Here is a 27,573-nt window from a genome sequence, read left to right on the forward strand (position 1 = left end):
TCTCACATGGAGAAAGAAAGAAAGAAACATTTATTTGTAAGAATATGGGTACAAATCAGTTGTTAGTTTGTATTTATCCGTTCTAAGCATACTCTGCCATGATCTGGCGTAGATAGACTCTGATAGATAGATAGAGCCTAGTAACAGTTGCTTTATCTACCACGACTCTTTGACACCATTTAATTTTACCTTTCACCCCACAAAATACTAACCTTTCACCCCCTCTTTCTAGGACTACCTCAATAAGCTCTCCCCAAGCGAAGTCCCCGGCTGGCAGCAGCGCTGGAGCGGCTGCGAGTGCCTCCACAGCACCTGGTGAACGGACCCCGACAGCCCACAACAAGCAGCTGCAAAATGTCAAGGGCCAGGACCATCCACCGCACCCATCTGTAAGTAGAGGATCTATCTTGAAAGTGGGGCTAAGTTGAAAGTGGGGGCACTTTTGAATGTGGGGTTACGTTGAAAATGGGGGTTTTTTTGAAAGTCGATAATTTTTGAATTGTTGATGTTGTAACAGTTATGTAGGTGATTCTTTATGATATATGTTTTTTTTTAATATAGGTATTTATGTGTAGGAGGAATTTTGACTCGGAAATGATGTTAAATGTGTAGTTTTTTTATTGTTTAGGTATTTTGTTTGATGTTGTGTATGTGTCGTTCTATCCTTGTGTATCTTTTGGAGAGTTTGTGAACTTGGGTAAGGTAGTTCACAGATAAATGTAGCTGAAAGTTATATGGATATTTTTGAAAACGAAAATGATTTTCAGTATATTTTATAGGTAGGTGAATCAATTAGTATTTTTATATTACTTAAGCGCAGAAGTTTTATAGGGCTGGTCTTTTAAATGAATTACTGTGCAGGGAGTCGTTATTCTTCTCTACTCCTGTGCATATTTTATGTATATGTTACTCGAAGTTTGCCCACGCATATATACACGTTTGTCTAGGTGTAAACTAAATATAAAAGTTAAAGGTTTAAATATAAAGGTGCTTCATATGATTGTGAAATATCGCTCTAGCATTTTTCACATAGGTCTGAAAAATTGAAGGCAATTTTTCTTCTTCAATTTTAGGTAATAAATATGATTTGAAATATTTTGCAAACAATTTTATAATAAGGAGATGTCCAGTATAAAAAATAATTTTCAGAAAAACGTTCGGTAACTTTCTATTACAATTTCCGACGAAATAATTAATTATAGAATTTTTGCAAATAGAAGGAAGTTAAGTTTTGTAATTTAATTTTCCTTAACGACAAGGAAATTGATATTTATTTCATTTTTTCAGCTTTGATATAAAATTACTTAGAAATATAGAGTTTGATGTATTTAAAAAGACACAAATTATCATTAACACTCTGCAATCTTTTAGTCGGCCGTTTGGGCTCATAAATCAGTATGAAGATGAATGGTAGTACGCACATTACAAAGATCAGGTATTTAGCCGGTATCAGACCGACTGAAAACTTTGATTGAATTCACGATTTTCTAAACATTGTTATTAAGTGTGAAAACAAAGATGAGCTTAGAAATAATTTGATAATCAAAATGAAAGGGTTATTATCAAAAGTTTTAGAGCAAACGATATTGGAAAACTATAGACATGCTTATAAGTTGCTGAATAGTTTGAAATTGCTTAAATAAGTATTTTAGCAAAATAACTTTTGCTATAATAAATACAAATTGATGATCAATTTTATGGTATAAATCTGAATTTAGGTACTAGACTTATTTTAGGATGTCTAGCATTTTCAAAATAGATTAGGTAAACTAAATTCAAGTTTGATTAAGTACCTATAAGGAATATTCAAATATTTTCAAAAGGTTACTACGAAATAAAACTTTCAAGATTTCCAAAAGTAAATTAGAAAAATTAGGAAGTTATTTTTAGGAAAAGTAATTTAAATATTGTTAGTTAAGAAAATATGACAAGAAAAAGCCGTATTAAAAACACACTGCAAACTTTTAGTCGGCCGATAGTTTGATCGGGCTCATAAATCAGTATGAAGATGAATGGAAGTACGCATATTACTAGATCAAGTATTTAGCCGATATATTCTATCGACCGACATTTTAATCTTATAATATTCTTTATAATTACGAGTACAATTCAATTTCGCAGAGATAATTGAATTCAGAATTTCCAATAGTTTGTTCAGTAATTGAAATATAAATGAACCTAGGTCTTCAGTTTTGGCTAGGCTAATTAATTAACAGTCGCTAATTAATATTAATGACTATTATATACCTACTGTTGTTCTGTTGTGTATGATTGTTTATGAAAGTTGTTGACATAGAAAAATAGCTGTTTTATGTAGGTGTTAATTACATAAATGTTATATTCTATATGTTATTTATGATCATCGTTAAATGTTCATTGTTATATGTCAAGTTTTTGCGGTTGATCACAGTAGAATTATTTTCAAAAATGCTTTATTTTCAGTCTGGTCAGTTCAGGCTTTGCATAAAAATTCGTCCAAAGTAGTTTTTCATGAATTGTACTGGAGTCATCATCATCATCATCTGCCTAGCCTTTTCCCAACTATGTTGGGGTCGGCTGTTGTACTGGAGTATTGTCCATTTATATTCTTTTTATATGTATATCTTTTATAATTATATAATTTTGCTTCTTATTTAACCTCCCAGTCACTCGCCCTTAAATATTTAAAAAAGATATGATTTAAAAAACTGTGATTGATCGCAAAACACCTAGATGTCTGTCTATTCATATAAACTATAAAGCTTTCCCTTATATGTGTGTTTTTCCTCAAAAATGGGACAGTACGGAAACTTGAATAACAAGATTTATTACGTCCGAATATATTTTTGAAACCAACTTGACTAATATACTTAAACCTTCTTCTAATCTAACGAATATTATGCTGAAAACCGCATCAAAATCGATACATCCTAACACGATATAATCGCGCACAAACTTACAGCACCAACTGAAATAAACCAATCTGATATCTAGCTATATAAAAAAGAAACCTTTTTCTCCCTAAACGTCGAATCAAACGCGTCTAAACACGGGCCTTTATTAGTGTTGTAAACCAGACCACGTTCGAGATAGCATAAATAATTCATGTGCAGTAATAAAGACCCTCTTTAAACAGACGCAGGTGTAAGCAAAAAGGCGTATAGCTATATTTTTTTGTTTTTTTTCTTTAGTAAGTATGGTTAGCTTCGTACTTGTATTAATAGAACACTTAAATGTTTGTCGTGATTGCTTTGTTAATTGGTGAAAAGTGAATGGAAATCTGTTGAGCAGTTTTTGAGTTTGATTTAATTTTATAATAACTAGCCGATTTCCCGCGATTTCTGGCTTAAAATACTCGGGCCTATATTATTCGGGAAGAGTGTACCAACAGTGCATGAATTTTTCAAATCGGTTCAGTAGCTTCGGAGACAAACATACTTTTTTTAACAGTTTGCTGTATTAGTATAGATGATTTGAATATGGTGTTATTTAGGAATATTTTTTTTAATAGTTAATAATTATGTACAATTTATATATTTTTTTTAAAAAATATGACTGTCTAGTATGTAAAGGACACAGAGAATTAAGATTCTACCATTTTGATCAAAAACTAAACTAACAATCTAATATTGATTGCATAATTAGTTCAAAAAGCAAAAAATGATCACAATCTTCAACCAAAAAATCTTAAAGAATAAGCTTTTCTAATTTTCACTTCAAACTATAACTTTTTGATTATAATCTAACGTAACAGTTTTAGAGTAAAACTAACTATGAGCAAGCACTAAACTTTGAAGTTCATTTACACTTCTATTTGAGTCTAAACTAATTTATAATTAACTAAAATATTTAGATGAGAAATTGTTGGCTTAAACTACTACATTGTTGGTATAGAGTTTACCTTCTTATATTAGAAGACTAGCCTTTTCCCCGCGGTTTCACCCGCGTCCCGTGGGAACTACTGCCCGTACTGGGATAAAATATAGTCTATGTTACTCGAGACTCGGGAAGAGTAAAGCTTTCTAACAGTGAAAGACTTTTTTGAAATCAGGCCAGTAGTTTTTTAGTTTATCCATTACTTACAAACAAATAAATATTTTTTCTCTTTATATTTATCATGTATTAGTATTTAGTATAGATAAATAAGAATTTACGCACTAGCTGTAACCCACGATTTAACCCGCATACCGAGAGAAATCTTTTCGCACCCAGATAAAAAAATATCCCATGTCCTTTCTCAAGCTCTAGACTATCCGTTTACCAAATTTCATTTAATTCGGTTCAGTAGTTCACGGAAGAACCCGGTATGACAATATTCACCCATCTATTGACCTGTCCGCTTCAAGCGTTGCATAACTTTATAATCGATTGTCCCGCGCGACTATTAGACACGAGCTCTTCTTGAATGCCTTTATCCAATAAAATATTTATCCAATAGTAAAATGGGAGCAAACCCACAGACAGCAACTAGTATGTAATAAAGAACACGTGTCGCTACATCTTCCCGAAGTAATCTCTTTCATTTCATCAAGTTTCTAAGTTCTAACTTAAATTAAATTTGCATACTTCGTCTTAGAAGCAAGGGAAGATATGCTGTATATTATTTTATCTTTGTGTATTTAATACCTACGTACTATAATATATGAAAGAATGTATCTCCCCATCGTTCTGATATCATACACTCTTTCTTCTTTGTTAAATCTATTCTTCTCTGGAATGAGTTACCTCTGGAGATCAGGATGGTAAATAGTCACACCTTCAAACTCAAAGTTCGTGACCACTATCTTGGGAAATTGGCAGAAACATAAACAGTCAGTTTCAAATTAATTTTCTTGATATGTTATTAGTATTGTATGTAGTGTACATATTTATATAGTTATATATGTACATATATTTTATTGTTAACTTATTTGTGTATTTTAATATAATTATGTAGGTTTATGTTTCTTAATAGTTTTTCGGATTTGTTTGCACCTACCAACACTTTCTCTCCGCCACCCAAAGGTAGACTGGTAGAGAACGCCTTAGGCGTTATGTCCGCCATTGTACTGTATGTGCAAGAAGTATTAAAATAAATAAATAAAATAAATGTATATTATGGGTCATCAGAATCGTCATATTTGCCGAGCCTTTTCCTAACTATGTTGGGGTCGGCTTCCAGTCTAACCGTATGCAGCGGAGTACCAGTGTGCCACATGCAGCGTCTGCCTATCTGATCTCCTCATACCTGATATCAAGGAACTCCCCCGTAGCACTTCTAGTCAAACGCATTTTATATCACACTTCTCCATTTCGTGTTTTATACACAACAGGGCATGAAAATTGCTACGTTTGTTCGGTACAAAATCACTTCTCGGGTTTCAAATAACTTTCATAACGCATGCCAAAGTCTGGAAGTTTGTGTAACATCCTCGTGCCTGAGAGAGCACAGTAAAGCTTGCATCCCCAACTGTTACCAAGTAGTAGTCACAATTCCACGTCAGAGGCCGTCAGGCGGATTTGAGAAAACTCTAACACTAGGGCTTGTTAGGTGATTAAACCTGCAGCTCACTCAATAAGAAGAATAGAAAATCACATGAAAAATAAATGGCAGATACTCAGTCTACATCAAGTGCGACTAGAACCCGACCCCTATTGCAAAAAAAGACCGCTAAATCTAAAAAGAACAATCAAAATCAATGTTTTCCCTCACAAAAAAATGTGTCTAAATTCCCAAGTACTCTACCGAATCCCTTACAAAAACCACTTGATATAAATATGAATGTATTACCATAATATTTCTCGCCGTGCCAACTAAGGGTCTTTACCAATATTCGATCTATCGACTGTTTCGTTTACTGGAGATAGAATTTTGATATTAGACCCATAGAAGTGTCATACCAAACCTAGTCGTGGTGGCCTAGTGGATGAAGAATCAACCTCTCAAGTAAGAGTATCGTAGGTTCGATTGCAGGTCAGGCAAGTACCAATGCAACTTTTCTAGTGTATACAATACACTAAGGACACCAATGACTATTTCGGAAGGCACGTTAAACTGTTGTCATTGAACATCCTTGGCAGTCGTTACGGGTAGTCAGAAGCCAGTAAGTCTGACACCAATCTAACCATAGTATTAGGTTGCCCGGGTAACTGGGTTGAGGAGGTCAGATAGGCAGTAGCTCCTTGTAAAGCACTGGTTCTCAGCTGCATCTAGTTAGACTGGAAGCTGACCTTAACATAGTTGGGAAAAGGCTCGGTAGGTGATGAAGTAATATTAAATTCCTATCTCTGGTAAGAAACCATAGATGGATTGAATATTGGTAACCGCCCTAAATCAGTTTGTGAAAACAGTGGGAAGATGGCTCCTGTTCAATTGTTATGAATAATGTAAAAGAGCCTTTCGGAGCCAATAGCTGTAATATAAAAGTCTGTAATATTCAGAAAACTGGTTGGAAAGTATGTATTTGTATGTAGAGCGCTTGTTTTGAGTGGTAGGGAATTATTAAGTGGTTATGAAGGGAGTTTCGTGCACATTTTCACCAACAAATACCTAGATTTAGGGATCCTCTAAGAGCATTTAGGGAACACTTAATATGAAATTCGTTTTCACCAAAGTTTAAGTACCCCGTATAACCTTTCAGTATTGGGGGAGTCCTTATTCTAAGTGACACTTAGTAAGGGAAACTTTAAGAGATTGTTGGAGAAAAGGGGCATTTGAGTTTTATTGAGTAGAATTTTCTTATGTTCTTCTGGAACTTTTTGTGTTAGAAGGCCGCAGAACCTTTGAATTAATACATAGTATAAATATTTATAAGGACTTTGCATTATGTCACGAAGAAGTTACTTATTATATCGGCCACGCCCATAAACAAGAAAAGAAAGACAATTTTATTTAGTAGAAAAGTTGTGAAAGTATTTCTGCCTAGTTTCTGCTAGCGGTTTCAACCGCGACCGGCGCATCCATTTCCCGCACATGGATAAAATAAGCCCATTTTTTATTCTGGTAGGTATGTCAGCTATATTACTGCCTATTGTAATCAAAATCTATCTAGTAGCTTACATATTTTTCTACAAAAATAATAAAAAAAACCGGCCAAATGCGAGGACTCGCGCACGAAGGGTTCCGTACCATCCAAAGTATATTTATGGATATCGAGCAAAAATGAGCAAAAATCACGTTTGTTGTATGGGAGCCCCCAACTATTTTTTTTAGTTTTCAGTATTTGTTGTTATAGCGGCAACAGAAATACATCATCTGTGAAATTTCAACTCTCTAGCTATCACGATTCATAAGATACAGCCTGGTGACAGACGGACGGACGGACGAACGGACAGGGGAGCGAAAACAATAGGGTCCCGTTTAAAAAAAAAGGAAAAATAAAAACTGTGCGTCAAAAAACTGTAGTACAGTAGTTGCATGTATACATTAAAACTTTCGCGTAATAATATAAGGACCATATTAAGATTGACTACAACCCAGTGTTTCTTTACACGATACCACTTTTCAAACAGCCCCTGGTTGTACACATAGCTTGTAATATTCATACTTCGAAGTACAGTTGGAAAATAAAAGCCCTTGATTATATCGGAATGCCGACACTTCTCGCGTTTGTTCTGTCGACTCTACTTTGTAATACTGCTGGGAAAGGCTAATAATATTGTTTATTTAAACGGTACTGTTTTTGACCTTGAAAATGTCGGTCAAAAAGGAACGATTTTTTTTTATAGTCCTGAAAATAATATGAGACAGAATAAAGTCTAGATGTTTTATTTCATGAAAATAGGTAAGACAAACTTGTGTGTATTTTGTATGCACATTGTGTTTGAAAATGCTTATCTACCTACTATTCCATCATCTCATCATATGCCTAGCCTTTTCCCAACTATTTTATCGGGGTTGGGTTCTAGTCTAACCGGTAGCCGTTACGTACCAGGGTTTTACATAGAGCGACTGTCTATCTGACGTCTTCAGTTAAGTTACCAGGGCAGCCCGAAATCTCATTATAAGACTTATTCTAGATTCCCTGGCTTCTGGATAACGACTATCAAAGATATTGTCAGAATGTTACATAGAGCGACTGCCTATGTGACCTCTGCAACCCACCCTGGGAACCCGAAACCTCTTAATAAGACTGATTGTCAAATTTTCTAGCTTCTGTCTACCCGTTACGGCTACCAAAAATGTTTAATGATAGCCGGCACTTTCCAATTTACCATTTTTTCCGAAATATGGACGAACTCGTCATGTCAAGTACTTGTCACCCATCCACGAACCTACCGCACCAAGCGTTGCTTAACCTTGTGATCAGCCAATCCTTGTGGCTACTAGGTACTTAGCCACGAGCCCTCTCTACCAAATTACCGTAATTTAATCTAACGATTACCCTGAACCAACCCTTATCTTATGTAATCACGGTAATCGTTGTAATCAGTGTCCTATTCTGTCTATGATTACCCGGTATCCTTAATAATATTATAAGCAAGAAAGTTTGTAAGTATGGATGTTTGTTGCTCTGTCATGTAAAAATTATTGGATGGTTTTGGTGAAACTTGGCAGTAAAAGGTATAGCTTATATATCAGAGCATATAACACTAGCCGTTTTTCCGCGGTTTCACCCGCGTCTTGTGGGAAATTACTGCCCATACTGGTATAAAATATAGCGTAGGTATGTTACTCGGGAAGAGTGTAGCTTTCCAACAGTTACAGAATTTTGCAAATCTGTTCAGTAGTTTCGGAACCTTTAGGGTACAAACAAATAAATGTGTCCTCTTTTTTTATATAATTATTAGCATAGATAATAGACTACTCTGTATCCTGGTATAGGCAATAGCTTCCTCAGCATACGGGTGAAACCTCAGCCAAAAGCCAGTTAAAAATAAACCTAATACCAAAATCACGAAAATACCTTCGCACGGATTGAAGCCAACGTAACCGAATTACATAGAATTTATGTAAGGTCTCGTTAGGCCGAATTGTCAATGATTTCGTACCACTATTACTGTTTCCATTACAAATGGGAATGGACTTTGAATAATTCATTTTGTTCATATACTGGGGTTGGGTGGTACAAGTTGAAAGATTGTGGCGTTTAGGTTTCGAATCCTTGATAATCTGAACATATTGTAGCTACTCAGTAATATAAGTACATAACTGCGTCGATTTTGTTAAAACTGCAAACTAGCTTTCAACTTAAAAAATAACCGCACCAAAATCGGTTTATCTTTTAAGAGCCGCAGTTATAGACGGCCACATATAGCGGTCAAACTTATAACTACAATTTTTTTTTGCGTCGGAACATTTTTTATAGCCTTTTCTCAACCATGTTGGGGTAGGTTTCCAGTCTATCCGGGGGTTTTTAGTCTAAATGTAAGTCTGTTTGGCTTCTACAAACGCCAGGCAAAGATCATCTTTGAAAGATATAACATATAGAAAAGTTATCATCATCATCATGATTGTGGCTTGTGTATGCAGTTGTTTACTGCAAAAAGTACTTTCTTTTAAAGTATATAGAAAAATGGGACACACAGGTTAACCTGTCTTTTAAAATCGCTTCTAACTTGTCCCACACAAAATGTGGGTACAAATTAGTGTGGACTTGTGCATTGGACTAAAAATGAGTTCGAATACTTTGTTAACCTCACTTCTAGGGCTGCCAGATTACGTTGATTGACTATTAAATAGTTCTAGAATAAGTGCTAAAATGACCTTACCCAAAAATAAGGGTACCTATATATTTCTAAAAATGCCTAAGTCTTAATCTATAGCTACCAATATTAAACGTATAAAGCTTCAGAAATTTTTCTTGCTTAACCTATTTCTTTGATCTGAGGCTTAAACGCGCTAAGCTCGGGAAGTACTGACCCAATTTGAAAATGTTTATTAATAAGCATAACTCATTATACAAGAACGGCTATAGGCAACTTCTTACAGGGGTGAAAATGACAGAAAATATAATTTTGCTGACATAATCTATCCTGTTTCAAAAATCAGCATTATCTCTCAAGCTAAAACCTAAAAAATAAAACTACTTAGTCAGGAATAAATTCTCTTAGGAGTTCAGTCCAAATAATTTAAGACTACCCAACGAAAAATCAAAGAAACCTCAACGTATAAAATGTCTGATTTTATCCGAAAAGGAGAGTAGGTAATAAGATTTCGGTCGCCACATTTAAGATTAAAAGATAGACTTGAAGAATAATAAATTCTAGTTTATTTAGTGAAAAAACCAACTCTTTTTGTGGGTTCACTTTCACTCGTGAATTAGAAAGAAAGAAAGAAACATTTATTTGCATCTAGAAAATAGGTGGTGCCAGTTTTACAGTGGTAAAAAGTTTTACAGTGGATTTTTAAATAGCTGAACAGATCAGGTGTAATTTTACATGGTATCTGCCTAACCTTTTACCAACTATGGTGGAGTCGGCTTCCATTCTAACCAGAGACAGTTGAGTACCAGTGTCCTATATGAAGCAACTGCCTGTCTTACCTCCTCAACTCAATCCTATTATGAGGTCACCCATCTTTATACCGACCGCGCCAAGCGTTGCCTAACCTCGTATGGCTGTTACTTGCCACGAGCACCTCCAATTATTCGTGACCAATTCATGACCAGTCCAGACAGTTAGGAACTTAAGTTTACCCGGTTCTTAACCGTCAGTTACGTAACTGAGTTCCGCAGTTGGTATGGACGTTTCAATAGAAAATTCTCTCGTTTCTGTTGAACTAGTTTTTGAAAGAAAATCTTGAAGAAATTAGATTACTTATTTGAGAAAGTTTATGTATTTTCTGATGCTGGATTTTAGAAGGCGTATGGAGGTTTAAAAATGCATAGATACATGTAATGTATTGATAGGACCTATCAATACATTACATGTATCGATAGGAGTTTCTACCTACTTGTAGAGTAGGTAGAAACTCTTTACCTACTACAATATAAATACATAGGTGATGTTTACATACAAATTGTAAGATCACGCTTAACCAATATCTGACGCAGATACAGATTAAATAATCTCATTCTATCACGATTTATTGCAGTCTAACAGCAATACTTGACAAACGTAAAACTAAAAAATAATTTTAGTGAAAAAAGTGTATTTTTTAGTAGAAAGAAAATAATTTTAGAGAAAAAAGTGTATTTTTTTAGTAAAAAAAAATAATTTTAGAAAAAATAGTATATTTTCGAGTGTATTTTTCATCAGTGTTTCCGAACTGTCCTTTTTTTTGAACTGTGCTCCTTGATTTTTAGTTTTTTTGACTTATTATTTTTATTTTCGGTGGAGTTTTTCTAAACTATGAATTCTCTTTCCATGCTTTCTCCTTCAAACATGGTAGGTAGAAGAGGTTGTATATGAAAGAAATAGACGATTTTACGAAAAAAACAGCGAAACGCTTTTGGAAATTTCGCTTTTTGTACACATTTTTTTAAATATAAGATGCTTAAAATTTTTCAGCGAGCTCGCTTGGTTTCGGCCGAAAGCTAAAAAATGATTTTGTAAATATTTGCTGCGCAAAAAGTTGAAATATTAAGCTTTATAAAATAATCTACAAAAATCACAATTTTATGACAATCCCACATGAGGAGTGGAGTAGCAACTTTTAGTGTGATTTCACGGATTAACTAAAACACCGTTTTGTTTTTAAAATTCACGGTTTTTTATCACAAATAAATCCAAAATTAGACTTAGAAAAGTAGTAAATAGGAACTAGAATAGCTTAGCACTCACCATACAAATTTTATATTTTAGTAATTTTGTAAAATAGCTACAAAAATCATAGTGTGAGATTTCAAGATGATAATTGGCTTGAAAAATATTAAAAAAAAACTTTTTTTTTATCTGCAATATTTGCAATCTCGCATTATTTTTAAGATTTTTACTAAATCAAAATTATGCAATTTTAAATAAAATAATGACGCTAAAGCATAAAAATCCCTTTTCAAAAAACTTTTTAAGATTCTATTTAAAAATATTATGTAGTGATAGACTTAATAGTCTAGATTAGACATAGTTTTAATTGCTTTTATTGCAAATATTTTTTTAAAAAAGGTCACTAAAAATCTTTTTTGATAATTATAGGTACAAACCCCGTAGACTCTTCACAATTATCCGATAAACCTGAACCTATTATAAAAGTTGATAACTAGAAGAGAAAAATATTTTTTGGAAATTATACCCCAGTAAATAATTATATTGCATGTACCAACCCTTTTGATTTTTGTGACGTCTACCCTGCAAATAACATTTTAGAAAATATATGTTTTTTTACTACCAAAAAAATAATCAAAAATTTTAGAACATTAACTTTTTTTCAAATTGAAAGAGTTTTATTAAAAAAAAAAAAAAACATAAATTTTCTTCACATATTTAAGTAAGTACCTAATTCTAAGAAACATAAAAATCATGACTTTGTAAATTGCACGTTATAATATGAACGAACAGAATTTTGATGAAAAACGTGAAAGATATTGAATTTTGTCAATATTTTTAGTAAGTGTAAATAATAAAATAATTCTTATAAGAAAGGTTTATTAACCAATTGCAGAAGTTTGTCCATATCCAATGCTTTTCTATATACAAGTAACATTACAGGACATTAAGTTATTATTAAAAAAGAAATCATATAATGGTGACCAATAAAAAATTGATTAATAAACCTTCAAATATTTTTTTTTGTGTGAAACACCGAGTGTTTTTTTCTGTATTTTCTATCACGTGTGCCTTTTACTTTTCACAAAAAAATTACAAAAAATTTCTAAAAAAATTCATCAAAATTCTGATCGCACTTTTGCCAAATATGGCGTCAGCCTTACAAACGCTTTAAGTTTCAAATTTATGCTGACAGATGGCGTTTCTTCAGAACCGATCGATTTCCCTGGTGGACATGTATATCGACAACTCGGAGCCTTCGGAGAACGTCGGTCAGATCCACTTCAGCTTGGAGTACGACTTCCAGAATACTACTCTGATACTGAGGATTATACAGGTAGAGGATTTTAGAGTTTATGTCTTAGTGTTAGAGTTTAAATTGCGGTATGCATGCACCTCATCTGTCCGTGGTACCTAGCTCACTTCATCCGCCCATCGTGCCATGTTGGAAAACAGATTGAAAGGCTCTGGCTATCGACTGGTGGTGGTATTACTACCATATAGTAGCATGTGGGATATTAAATGCCTTACTGAGAGATGGGCAGTAATATCTCCGAAGCTAACAATATCGGGCACTGCGTCCACCAACTTGAATCCCCTCAGATTAAGGGGAGATTTTAGTCCAGCAGTGGACGTTTATAGTTAGACTTTTTAGCTATGATGACCATGGCATTTCCTGAGGGTTTCCAAAAATACCTAAAATGTCTTGAAACTGTAGGGCGCAATCTCTGGATCTTTAGAAAGCACGTTATTTGTTAGTCTCACATGCTAAATTGTATCCTAGTCCGGGAAATGTTTCCTTCAGAATCTCTGTCTCTGTGTTATGCAACTTGTTGAGATATTTATCATCAAATCCGGATTTTCAAGCACTCTAGTTTAATTTTTGTCTTAAATCAACAAGTATAAAGTCCTAACTTTGACTTACGTGCAAACAAACACATTATTTACAAATTCTTTTCATACATTATTGTTACGTTTGTCTGTAAATCACTGAAACAAATAATAATCATGCTTCAGTCTATTGTATGGTCACGAAAACTTGTTATAATGGTTTCATCAAACATGATGAATGGAAAAATCTATTGTAGTCATATTTGTAATCCAATTTGTAATGGTTAAAACAGGGCCTCTTCAAAAGTCAAAACTGTTAGGTGTTATTGTTCCTCTGCATTTAAACTGTCAAATAAAATCTTCGACTCTATCATATTAGTATGGATAGTACAGACTTAATATCTCCCGCGTCCCGTGAAAACTAATTCCCATACCCATAGCTTCCCAACAGTAAATTAATTTTTGAAACCGGCAAAGTATTTTCAGAGCAAAATACAAGCAAACAAAAAAGTCATAGAAGTGTAGACAGATATAGATTTCCTTTTTTTGACGGGAATCGCCAAATGACTTCTCCCGCTGTGGGTTAGCAGCTTGAGGGAGTGTCAGACTCTTACTGACTAAAACCCACCATGTTCCTTCTTAAGCCTTTTATGTACCATTGTCGCGGTAACTCGCGCAAACAATCCCGCAGTTCATACAACACACGACGGTTTTTAGTCAGTAAGAGTCTGACACTCCCTCACCGCTGCTAACCCACAGCGGGAGGGGTCATTTGATGATTTTTGACGTCGTTAAAACAAAGATACAAATGTCTTGCTTCTGACTTACTTTATACTTCTTTCTCAGGGTAAAGAGCTGCCTGCGAAGGATTTAAGCGGGACATCAGACCCTTACGTGAGAGTAACCTTACTCCCTGACAAGAAACATCGCCTGGAGACGAAGATCAAGAGACGTACCCTCAACCCGCGGTGGAACGAGACCTTCTACTTCGAAGGGTTCCCGATACAGAAGCTGCAGAGCCGGGTAAGATACATTTTTTTACCGGAGTATAGTAGGCAATTAATACATGAACTGAGTTATGAAATTAAGAGGGTTTTATATCCAGGTATCTATTTTGTGTTTTTTTTTTGTATTCATAAAAAAAAAGATTGATGTTTCGATAGGATGAATATGCGATGCATTTAACGCTCGATCAAACAAACATTCGATATTTTGAACACGGATAGTTGACGACTGCGCGATGTATTGAATGTTCGATTTAATAACCATTCTATATTATGAATGTTCGAGTAGTTAGACGATCGATTTATAGTGGTCGATCAATTGATATTCGATTATTTGTCATTCCATATTCGATTTGGCATATTACACCCTCTATACCGGCCTTTTTACAGTCCCTATGCAAGGAACGAGAAGAAATGAGCGTTAATCAGAACACTTGAAACATATTGGCGATTTCGAACTTTCAAGTCCTTATTTCCTCAAGATATTCTTATACATTAGAGTCCAAGTTAGGTGTACCCTTCGTGGTTAGAAAAGAAGTGCCCCAATGATGTAGGTTCTTCTACGCAAATTATTTAGAAACTTCTATTTATACAGTATTATTCACTTGAACAATTGCATGACAATCACCATCCTTTTCCATCAGCCCTCAACTGATGAATTGGTAGAAAATGATTAAAATACCAATGAAGGGAGGGCTCGTTACTACAAATTGTTATAAATTGGCATTTGTGCGTGCCGTGGTCGCGAGAGACGCCGCGGGGAATAGTAATAGCATTAGTTAACGTGTTTTAATTAATTTGAAATGGACTGTTTTGGAAGAGTCCAAATTAAATTGAAGATATTTGGGTATTGTGTTTGTTTGTGAGTAATTGTATCTATCTTTGGTATGTTTTATTTCACGAAAGCGGGTCAGGAATACATATGTCTAAAACTAAAACATCTATAGCTACACTACACTATGGTTAATACTTTTCATCATTTGCTTAGTCTTTTCCCACCTATGTTGGGATATAGCTTCGAGTCTAATCAGATGCAGCTGAATACTATTAATCTATATGGACCACCTAAATAAATGGTCAGAACCATTTATTTGAGTGAAAAGCTTTTTGACGTTGATTAAAAAAATTCTTCTCTCTCATTAAAAAAATCTCTATTCTGAGCCTCATATTTAGCTATTTCCTTAATAATCTAAATTATTGTTTTGTTCTCAGGTACTTCATCTTCACGTGTTTGACTACGATCGGTTCTCGAGAGATGACTCCATTGGAGAAGTGTTTCTGCCATTATGTCAGGTAAGTCTATACCATCTGCCTAGCCCTTTCTCTGTATTGGGGTTGGCTTCCAGTGTAGGGATGCAACCATCATCATACATTTCTCTATAAAGCTTCTAGTGTAAAGATGCAACTGAGTATAGGTGTGCTATATGGAGGGACTGTCCATCTGACCTCCTCAACCTTATTACCCATCAACCAGGTACCCCATGGTAAGACTGTGACCCTTGGCTTTCTAGCTTCTGACTATCCGTGGCGACTGCCAAAGCCTAAATGACGGCCAGGACCCACCAATTTTAAGTGTTTTCTGAAACCCGGTGGAATTTTAAGGAACGACACTTTGGAGGATTTAGGCACAACATTTAGGGTCTGGTGATCTGATCTCCTCAAACCCTAAAGAAAGAGCTATCGCGGCCCACGTATATAAAGGGATCCAGAAGAAACATGGTGGATTTTAGTTAGTAAGGGTCTGAAATGATACTCGAGAGTGAGCCTCTTAGACGACGGAAGATTTTTCTTTAGTGATATTCCACTTCTAAAAAAAGTGTACTTCATTGTTCTGTCAGTCTTCATAAGTATGATATACATTACATATTTCATTATGTATGACATTAGATACTTTATATTTCTGCCTTGTGCCAAAACAGCCAGTATTTTATTATTATTGATCATCTTGTGAACAGACTTCAGAAAGTTTGTGTGAAACAAATAATTTCTTTTGTGTAACTTTGAAAATTGGCGTGAAGTTATTTCCTATAACGAATACAATTTCGCCAAAGTTTTTGGATGTTACAAAGTCACGTGTCTGTATTAGAAACGTCTGTTTTTAATCTATTTATATATGAAGAATATATCTATGTACTGAAATGTAAATAATTGCCAAATTCTGAAATGACAGATATATCGGGTGTGTCGTTTACAATCACATTAAATGAAATGCGTTAATATACTGGTTAATATATGTCGATTAAAAATTAAAACAAAGAAAAGTATCTACTTAAAAATAAAGAAAATATTCTTGCTAACAAAGTAAATATAACAAAAATGTGCGAGAATTAGAACACCATATAAGAGTCAGTCATTACAAACAAAGGAAATTCTCCCTTGAAAACTGTCAGCTGTCAACTGATCAAAACATTCGATACTCCTAACTTTATCTCTACTTTACACATGATGTTGTAAATTATGAAAACGAAAAATGACTCCTGTGGTTAAACCACTGAATGGATTAGGTTATTTTTTTTTACAATTCGCCATAGAATATCATAAAGTATATGTGATAGGTACGACACAAACGATATAAACCAGTTAAATAAAACATAGTAATTACATATAACTTAACTATCGTAGTTATAGTTAAAATAAAGTTTAAATGAGCTAACGTTAACTCATAGTTAGTTTTAGTTCTAAAACTAAACGAAGTACTAACTACATTTGTTTTACTAGAATTCAGCAAACTGTGAGAAAACGGCAACAATGTTTTTCATGAAACTGTAGATAGGTACCGCCCGTGGTTAGACCTGCGTTCTGAAGTAACTACTATTGAATCCGCACACTCGTTATTGAAAAGCGGGTGCTTTAAGGCCACCATGACTTAAAAACATACATCATCTGCCTAGCCTTTTCCCAACTATATTGGGGTCACCTGCCAGTAACTGGATGCAGCTGAGTACCTAACAGACCTCCTCGACTAAGTTACTCGGACAACCCAATACCCCTTGTTAGGCTGATTGTCAGAATTTCTGGCTTCTGACTACCCGTAACGACTGCCAAAGATATTCTTATGACATTTGGAACCGAGTAATTTATCATGCCTTCCGAAACACGGAAAATCTCATCATGGCAAGATGGTTACCCATCCGCGGACCGAACGCGCCAATTGCTTAACCTTATTATCGATCAGTCTGACTTCTTCTTTTATGAGTTAAATACGTACAAGAAAAGAAATATTTTACAAAAACTAGTGAAGTAAATGTACCGCCAATTTGTACCTCTATCCAAGTTTGTTTATTTGGTTTACTTAGCTACAAATTGTGACCAGGAAAAAGGCAGAAAACTCCCTTATATTAGTAATTGTGTGGGTCACAATGTGTCTGCAATTTTCTTAATGAATGGTCGTACGAGTAAGCTTGGACCTAGTGGTTAAACTAACCACTGATAAATGAATGTGAGGGTTCCATTCCAGGTCAGGTATGGACCAGAGTAACTTTTCCATGTTATATGTCACTTTCATAGTATATCCTAGACATCCACGACTAACTAAAGGAGAATGAATACATCTTAAGGAAACCTGGAGTCTGAAATCGCCAATCCACATTGAGCGGTTGTGGTGATTAACACTCATTCCTTATCTGTATGAGAAAATACCTCTGCCCTGTAATGAGACCTTAAAAAAGACTAACAAAATAGAAAAAAAGAATTAATTCGAATTAAGCAGAAAAATTGCTCTTTTCAATTTCCAAATTACATGAAACGGCCTCCAAAACGCCCACCCTTCACCACTTCCTATGTGTTTTTGCTGGGAAGAAGAAGTGGCGCAACAAACTCCCCAGCAACACATGTCTGTCTGTCAGATTTGAAGAATCGTAATACAAAATTAAGCCTTCATAATATACTTTGGTCCATATCACACCATTTATTATTATACAGGTATTTTAACTTAACATACTACCTTCATTTAACCAGTTTACAAACAACTATGTGATAAATTATCTCGTGGTTAAGGGTGCGACAAGAACTATTACCAACGGGAGTCGGTTTTACTAAAACAAATGGGTTTTTCCAAAATGCAATATGTTTGTTGTACATTCCTTGTTTTGGAGAGATTGTGTTTTGTTAGTTTGTCTATTAAAGGATTTAGTTAGTGTGAATCACGTGAATTAGCTAAACTTCTTTACTAATATACCTAGTAAGGATGAAAGATTTTTGTTTATTGGTTGAGAAAAGGCTCTGAAACTACTGAGACTACATATTTAAAAAAATATTTCGCTATTGGGAATATAGACTATTCTTGAGTAACACAAAGTATATTAGAAATATATTAGTCCTGCCAAAATCCAGGTTCTATCACGATATTGTCTATTTCCATCAGTAGATGACATAGATACATAATAAATATAACATCATCCTCATCCTCCGAGCCCAACTACGTAGGGGTCGGCTTCCAGTCTAACCGGATGTAGCTGAGTACCAGTGCTTTACAAGAAGCGACTGCCCTGCCTGACCTCCTCAACCCAGTTATCCGGGCAATCCTTGGTTAGACTGGTGTCAGACTTACTGGCTTAAATGAAAAATATAACAATCCTATTTAATTAAACCAAGCTTAAAGAGTAAACATATCGCTCCGTATAATCACGAATTGAATTCATTTGTTCCCACAAATCCATTACCACAAAATAACTTATTTGGTTGTCCAATGTTGTTTACTTTGAATCATTTAAAGTGCAATCCGGATAGCTTTTAATTTCGATTTTTTTTATATATTAATTTGACTATAGTTCTTCCTTGTGGTGTAAATTCAAAAGCTGAAGCGTTTGTTTGTTAGACGCGCCATTCTCAGGAATTACTGGACAAGTTAAAAAAATTGTGTTAGGTGTCCCATTTATCGAGAAAGGTTGTTATCCGGGTCCGAGGAGTAGATCCAATTTACTACGGGTGTAACAGCTGGTAGAAGCTAGTCTCGTTTAAGAGTTTACAGCAAGGAGATAGAGATATATAAACGTGACAACCGACAACTTCATAGTGAAGTATTGAATAAACAAATTCCAAGAACTCAGTTTTACGCCATTAACTTTGAAGAAAGACTCAAACGAAACGAAAAACTGTCCTAAAGACCCATATAGCCTGCGAAAAATATTATACACCGTATCAAAATGTGGTGTTGCTGTTAAAATAATAAAAGGCGCAATGCGAATATTTTTCCATATACCAACAGTAATGTTTGTCTTCATTTATTTTGTAAATTGAGTTCGGAATATTTTAATTAACAAACTTGTTTTTCAGTATAAACCAATTTAATTTAAGCTGTTGAAATATACGATTATATTTTTTATAAAATCGTAACACGCATTGGATTTTAATGATGAACGATTCTTGTTATTTTTACGGCGACGTTACTTTGCGATAATAACGGTATTGTTTTGTTCTTTAATTTTGTCTTCGTGAAATCTCTTTCAAGATACTTACCATTTCCATTAAAAAATCTTCTCACAAAGAGAAGGATTAATCTTAAATTAAATATTAATCACCACACCTTGAAAGTCCAGCTTCCCTCAAGATATTTTCCTTCGCTATTAATTAGTCCAGGCCCGCCGTAAGCGGGCGTGCAGCGCGTGCACCGCACGCGGGCGGCACGTCCTAGGGGGCGGCAAATCGAGCGACTTATCACGTAATATTTAAAAAATACAATATCTTTTTACCAATGATTTGATTTCAATATTTCCGAACACAGCAATAGCGCTAAGAATATTACTTACACTGCCGGTTTCAGTTGCATCTGTTGAAAGATCATTTTCAAAATTAAGGGGCAATGGAGGCAAATGCCCTGGGCGGCACAGTTAAATGAGGCGGCAAAATTAGATGAGTAGATTAGCAATAAAATTTCTGAAAAAGCCGCCCTCGCTTTGGTCGTGTCCTGTCAATGACGGGCTCACCCTTTGCATCCCCAAAAAAATTCGCGCTCGCGGCTCCATGTCAGGTATCACGATTTATCTTTGTTTAATTGTTAAAATCAAAAATCATTTATACAAACTTGCAAGACGGCACTTTTTGAACGTCAGGAATTTACATAAGACAGCCCCCAAAACGCCCACCCTTTATCACTTCCTATGTGTTATTGCTGGGAAGAAGAAGTGGCGCAACAAACTCCCCAGCAACACATGTCTGTTTGTAGGTTGGAAGAACCTTAAATATTGTTGAGGCATTCAATTCCGAAAAAACAGTTTTCGCGCACGTCCGCGTCCGTTATGGCTTTTTGTTCATTTTGGCTTTTTATGACATGTTTACTTCATGAAAACTCAAAGGAAAAACCGCGCTCGCTTCGCTCGCGGCTTCATATACATTTGCACTTCGTTTCTGTGCATATCTTACTATTTGACTTTGCTTTGTTAATAATTACAGTGGTTTTTATTTGTTTTGTGTCCATAGACTGAAAAATTTTCGCGCTCGCTTCCTTACTTATAAGGTGTGTCTATGGGTTGACTTTTTCAACGGGAAACCCACCAAAAACCATAAATAACATTTTTCACTAAATTTAAACACAATTTTTTAATACACAGGGGCCACTTGGGTAATGATTGCACAAGGGCGCTACATAAGCTCATTTACGGACATTGCATCTGTAGACCATAAACTATAAAATTTGCGCGCTCGCTTCGCTCGCGCTTATTTACGATTACTTCTCTCTTCTTGCATAGCACCGGCGCACTACACAGAAGATTTAAGTTTTTGTAATGATTATTTAGCTTAGTTTTGCACTTCAGTAAACAAATATAATTATTGTACGTAATTAAAATACGTATTTTATAATCTTAACGCATTTTTTTTTACAAAACCCAGTATAGGTAATATGTAGTCGTAGGGCGGCATAATCAGTTTTGCACGCGGGCGAACTAACAGCTAGCGGCGGGCCTGAATTAGTCATTGGAGTCGAAGGTGCACTAAGAGAGTAAGTACGTATAATTTAGAAAAGTTACATAGGTACTTGCTTGTCCTGGAATCTAGCTAACTCAGTTACTCAAGAAAGGCAGTTGTCCCACCAACGACGAGAAAACGACTATCTATCGGCTATTTTCTCGCTCAAGAAACGTACAATAGATATACTTTCCGTGTGAATAAAAGAGATGCATATACAAATAGTTGATCGCTGACTGTTCACACTGCCGGCGAACACTCGCTTCACTAGTTTGTCGCTGAGCGACAAAAGCTATGGAAGATAACACTCGCTCGGCGACACTCGCGAAGCGTTTAGAACTCACGCCGAGTGAGCAACCAGTGGTCATTTCTCTACAGTGCGTGTCTAGCGAGCGAGTGATGCGAGATCGCCCGCCTCACTCGCACACTCGCTTATAGCCGAGCTACACAAATATCGGAACTACGCACTCGCTCCCCGCGTCTCACTAACTCGTTTCTAGTTCTAGCTCTACTCGTTACTCGTTAATCGTTGCCGGTGGGACAAGTGCCAAAGAGGGGGTTTAACCCCTAACTAACCACGAACAAACCATACCCATTCGAGTTTCAAATCATATATTATACCATTATAAGTTAAATTAACGATAATGATTTGAAAATCAAAGTGCTTTGAAAACTCCTTTATTTATTTACATAGAAAACAATACAATGGCTGTGTTTTGGATGGCACGTTAAACTGTAGGTCTCGGCTGTCATTGAACATCCCTGGCAGTCGTTACGGGTAGTCAGAAGCCAGTAAGTCTGACACTACTCTAACCAAGAGGTATTGGGTTGCCCGGGTAACTGCGTTGATTGGGTCAGATAGGGCAGTCGCTCCTTGTAAAAAACTGGTACATCCGGTTAGACTGGAAGCCGACGCCAATATAGTTGGGAAAAAGGCTCGGAGGATGATGATGAGATATTTACAATAAAAATAAACGATACCCTTTAAAATTCCAGGTGGACCTCAGCGAGAAGCCTTCATTCTGGAAAGCCTTAAAGCCACCAGCCAAGGACAAATGCGGGGAGCTTCTGACCTCCCTGTGTTACCATCCCAGCAACAGCGTGTTGACCTTGACCTTGCTGAAGGCGAGGAACTTGAAGGCCAAGGACATTAATGGGAAATCAGGTGAGTTGTGTTTGTGACAGACATACTAATTATTTGTTTATATGGTTGGGTGTTTGTTCCTCTTTCATGAAAAAGCTACTGAAACGATTTTTATGAAATCTTAGCTGTGTCTTTTTGAATAGCGCCGTAGGATTTTAAACGCAAAAATTATACGATCGGACAAATCCGCAGTATTATTTTTTTACACACGTAAGACTCATCCGCTCTTCGTTAAATAAAAACATATACACCTACGAGAATACATAACAGAAAATTAACCTACTATAGTAACACTCAATAGTGAAATACATATGTACTATGCATATTTATTCGCGTTAACCCTAACTAAAATTATACTACAATGATTATTAAGTCGTCGTAATTTAAAAAGGACCTTCGAAAATACAAAACCTTTTTTTCAACAAATTCTCACAATAGAAATACAAACACCCAAGTAACTTCATCCTTACACACTCAAGCACATAACTTCAAGCTTATATAACACCACTCAATCGTAAAATTGAAACTCTCTTTAAATTGGACTTGTAAAATGTAGATGAGGCCATTTTTTGTCAAATTTAGTACTTCTCCACTTCGTAGGGTTGTTCATAAATCTTGATATGAATCTTAGAAGTCCCGGAGTCAAGAGTCCCAATTAAGTGTGGGCTCCATTTTCACGGTAACTGGATCCGATGGAAAAATGCTCGGTGGAAGTTTTTTGTTTAATGATCGCTGGGAGTAAGGTTGGCACGTTTTTTAGTGTAAATGGCAAATGGTTTCGATTTTTTTGAGGATGAATTGGAATGAATTACAAACGTACGTATCGTGTTTTTACCTATACATAATACGTGTTTCTGCTGTTTTGTGGAGGTCCCTACAGCTTTGTTGACAAAACGTACCTAATGACTTTACACGGTTGAGCCAATTTTTATGAAACAACTGACTCAGACTGACTCAGTTCATACAGATGATAGCTAGTGTTCCAGCACTAGCCTAAATCAGACCACTAGAGTCTAAATCACTTCATCCCATTTTTGAGTCAGTGACAGAACTACAAAAAATATATTTTATATTGTTTTAATGCACAACTTATTTACCAAAGAAACAAGAAAATATAAAAACACCAATAGCTTAATTAAACCGCAATTAAGTACCTTTTACTCCTTTGAAAACTTCCGGAATTTTAACACTAACGCCGGGAATTTTTCCCGGAATTTTCAACCTTTTCCGCACAGCCCTAGCTTAAGACGAAATAACTTGATTCTTGAAGAATTTTCATGAGAAAATTTCGAGTAGATTAACGTGGAGTTCATTAAAGTTTTTTATTGAGCGTATTTTTATTAGTTTTATAGTCTATTTGATATATAAAACCTTGTTAAAATTAATTATTTTGTTAACTTCTTACATATTACGCAAGTAAATGTAGGTTTCTCCATTAAACCAAATATCATCATCATCATCATCAGCCTATCGCAGTCCACTGCTGGACATAGGCCTCTCCAAGTGCACGCCACTGAGATCCAACCAAATATTACCTCTCAAAAACTTGCATGAGGAAAAATTAAGATATGATTAAGAATAAATAAAAGAATCATGTAAATTTGTATGTAAACATCAAGAGCTGTACACTCAACGAGACGACAACCAATCACGCTATCAACTCAGACCCCGCGCTAAACTAAATATACCTAAGTCTAGTTTAAAAATGCACTCGACAAGTCCCTACGTTATGTCTATTAAATTGTACAATAAACTACCCGCACAAATAAAAAGAGAAGATAAAATTAATATATTTGAAAAAAAAACTTAGACAATTTCTTATAAATAAATGCTACTATTCCATTAACGAATACCTAAATGATAAAAATATAAAGACATAAACAGTCACACGCACATACACACACACACACATATACGCGCTCACACACAGCTTCCAAGTTTACAGTGTAGATTAAGTGTTTAAATAAATAAATAAAAAATAAAAAAACTTTAAAATATAAATATGTATAACTTATTTGCCTGTATAACTACTTTAGTCTTAGTCAACAATAATAAGTAACATAGCCGATAAGAGCTTCCTCTCTCCTATCCCACTTATTTTGCTGTGCCCGACAGGGTCCATGTGAACTATTTATAAGTACTACCACCTAAGAATACATGTGGAAAGCATTAAAAGTATTGAGTATTGAGTAAAGAAGAAAGTAGCAATATTACTTCTTTATCTGCATAACACACACATATAACTTACCTCTTATGAACCTTGTAAAAATCACTCGTTAACAAAAATAATATCATTTTTTACATCGACATAATTATGTACCGTGTACTCGATAACACGCTTCTGGCACTCATCGTGTCCCACTCAACTATACTGTAATCAGGGCACCCCACGCTTGTCATTAGTATGGGTTTAACTTTGTTTCAGCGTATCGACAAAATACACAAGCTTTTTTTATATCCAATATACGAACTACGAAGTTTCTTAAACATGGATTTTATAAATCTCAATATCGAAATCCAACCATAAAATTGAACGACTTCAGCATTCGGACATATTTATACCGATTAAAGTGGCAAAATGCGTTTTTGGCTAAAACTTTCACTTAAAAATATGAGTGCGTTTTATTAGGGTAGCCTATTCCCAACTATGTTGGGTTTGGCTTCTAGTCTTACCAAATGCAGCTGAGTAATAGTCTTACACGGAACGACTGCCTGTCTAGTTAATCGCTTATCTAGCTTCTGACTACCCGTGACGACTGCCAAATATGGTCTAATAACAGGTTATATATAAAAAAATATAGTTTAAAAATCTAAAAAACGCTTTTAGTACGCACTAAAGTTTTTGGATTAGTAATGCCGTTTCTTAGCTAGTCATATAATATTTGTCATCACAACTCAAAGCTTGTGCAAAATTTCATCCCAATCGAAGACCGGGAAGAGGGTCAAATTAAGACACCAAGATTTTCTTACACACATAGTTGCAAGTGAAACGTGTAAAAAATATTTGTTTTTTCCATTACAGATCCATACGTAAAAGTCTGGCTTCAATTCGGCGACAAGCGCATAGAAAAACGCAAGACGGCCATCTTCAAATGCACCCTGAACCCGGTGTTCAACGACTCGTTCTCGTTCAACGTGCCCTGGGAGAAGATCCGGGAGTGCTCCCTGGATGTCCAGGTCATGGACTTCGATAATATTGGCAGGAACGAGCTCATTGGGAGGATATTGCTTGCTGGTATGTTGTCTCATTTTGACAGATCTATGACTTGATTCTGCAAAATTTTACTTAAGCGACATACGATTGATATCCAACTAAGATTCAATCGCAACTCAATTACGATTGGCGTATGTGGTATGGTTTTTGCTATTTTTTATTTTAATAAACGTTTTTATCTTTTTCTGGGATTCAATATTGAATCAATATGATTGTAGAGCAAACTACCTTATGGACGAAATGTCAAACCAATAAATGACAATGGAATGCGATTGGTCTTAGGTATATAGTAGCATAATGCCCGCTAAGGTTAAAACTGCTATTGAGATTCAATTGTTATCCAATTGTCACATCACTTAGCAGACTCAACCCCTGATGTGTATCAAGGGGATTATGTTTTCGTGTGTATGTATGTGGATAAATAGATATACTTTTTTGGTAAATATTATTGATCTGAAAACTAATAAAAGTAGGTGACATAGCGATTTCTTCCAGGCAAGATTTTGTTGTGCAAAATCTAGCGCCTAAACGACATGTTAGAGCATGATGGTCTTAGTGGTGTGACAAAGGTCATATCGAAGTTTAAAAAAAATAAGATTTATTAAGCCAAATCGTTACCAAAAAACATTATTAATTTGCGGATAAATGTATTTTTTTTATAATACCAGTTCTAAAACCCATAGATGAGAGTAGGACACCACAGGACAAAACCTTGCAACCACGTAGCCATATTTATATAACCGTTTATTAGGTCCTGAGATTTTTTGCTAGCAAACAGTCGCTTTATGGTCTGAGGTTTTGTAAATATCTTTTTATTTTTAATGATTTATTTTTCTATTTTTCAGGTAAAAACGGCTCCGGCGCAACAGAAACGAAACACTGGCAAGACATGATAACGAAACCGCGACAGACGATCGTCCAATGGCATCGCCTCAAGCCCGAGTGAACGAACAACAAAAAAATAATAAATAAATAAAAAAAAACACAAAAAACGTCATAAGACTGAACGGTTAACAAAAATTTAATGGCACACCAATCTCTCTGAGCTGTCCTTGTATTGGCGTTGTGCGGATTTTTTTAAGATTTTTTCATAATTTTTTCACATTTTTTTTCGTTTTCGGCTTATAGGTACTTGTGTTCGTTCGTTGAGATCGTTTCATTTATTTGTTTTTTATCTCGGACTTTACACAGTTATGTATTTAAATGTTGATTTTTAATATCGTTATAGGTTTTATGCATTTAACTTAAAAAATATAAATGTTTTGTATTTATTATATTACACCTTCATCTAAGCACACGCTACTTCTCGAATCTTGACTATCGTTAAAGAAAAAAAAAAACGTTAAAAAGTCTTAAAAACCTAAAAATCAAAATTGCTGATATTTCTAAAGAAAGAAAAATCAAGTGTTGAACATTAACTTTCCTAAAACAACTATTTTGGAATGCTGTTTATGTAATGTTAATATTTTTTTTAATTAAGTACCTACAGTTTTTTTTTTCTTTGTTTTAACGTTCTGAAGAATTCATCCTAATTAATAAATATTCAGAAAATAGTTTATATAGTGCAATATTTTCTATTAAATTAAATTTCTATTGTTAGTGCCTTTTTCCTATTTCACTGTTTTTTTTTAATATATTTCATGACACAGCATTTCAAAATAAGTTTTGAATCTTCAAGCTATATTGACGTTTTACTTAATAAGTAATGGTTAATGATGAATGTTAAGAATTTTAATGATAAAAATATTGTTAGAATTATAAAATAATTGTTAAAAATGTAGTAATTATTATGAAAAGTCGGATTCACATCGCACAAAGAAGAGTAGATTTTTGCTTTTGAATTATATTTACCCGACTGTGAAGAAGGGTATTTT

The 27,573-nt window shown here is 34.9% G+C and overlaps 1 protein-coding gene across 2 annotated transcripts; it reads left to right on the forward strand.

The window, feature by feature from the left end:
- Positions 1–238: 238 nt before the first annotated feature.
- Positions 239–26,691, forward strand: LOC110379884 (synaptotagmin-7). Of its 2 annotated transcripts, none has more exons than XM_064042658.1 (7): positions 239–389; positions 12,800–12,940; positions 14,281–14,457; positions 15,651–15,731; positions 22,338–22,506; positions 25,508–25,720; positions 26,545–26,691. In XM_064042658.1, exons 2-7 carry the CDS (start codon positions 12,800–12,802, stop codon positions 26,643–26,645), a joined length of 882 nt encoding a protein of 293 aa, XP_063898728.1. In that variant the 5' UTR covers positions 239–389; the 3' UTR covers positions 26,646–26,691. The 2 variants fall into 2 exon arrangements, with proteins under 2 accessions (XP_063898728.1, XP_063898727.1); XM_064042657.1 differs by lacking the exon at positions 239–389 and adding an exon at positions 11,138–11,286.
- Positions 26,692–27,573: the final 882 nt, after the last annotated feature.

Source organism: Helicoverpa armigera, chromosome 29 (genome assembly GCF_030705265.1).
Source record: "Helicoverpa armigera isolate CAAS_96S chromosome 29, ASM3070526v1, whole genome shotgun sequence".
Classification (NCBI taxonomy): domain Eukaryota; kingdom Metazoa; phylum Arthropoda; class Insecta; order Lepidoptera; family Noctuidae; genus Helicoverpa; species Helicoverpa armigera.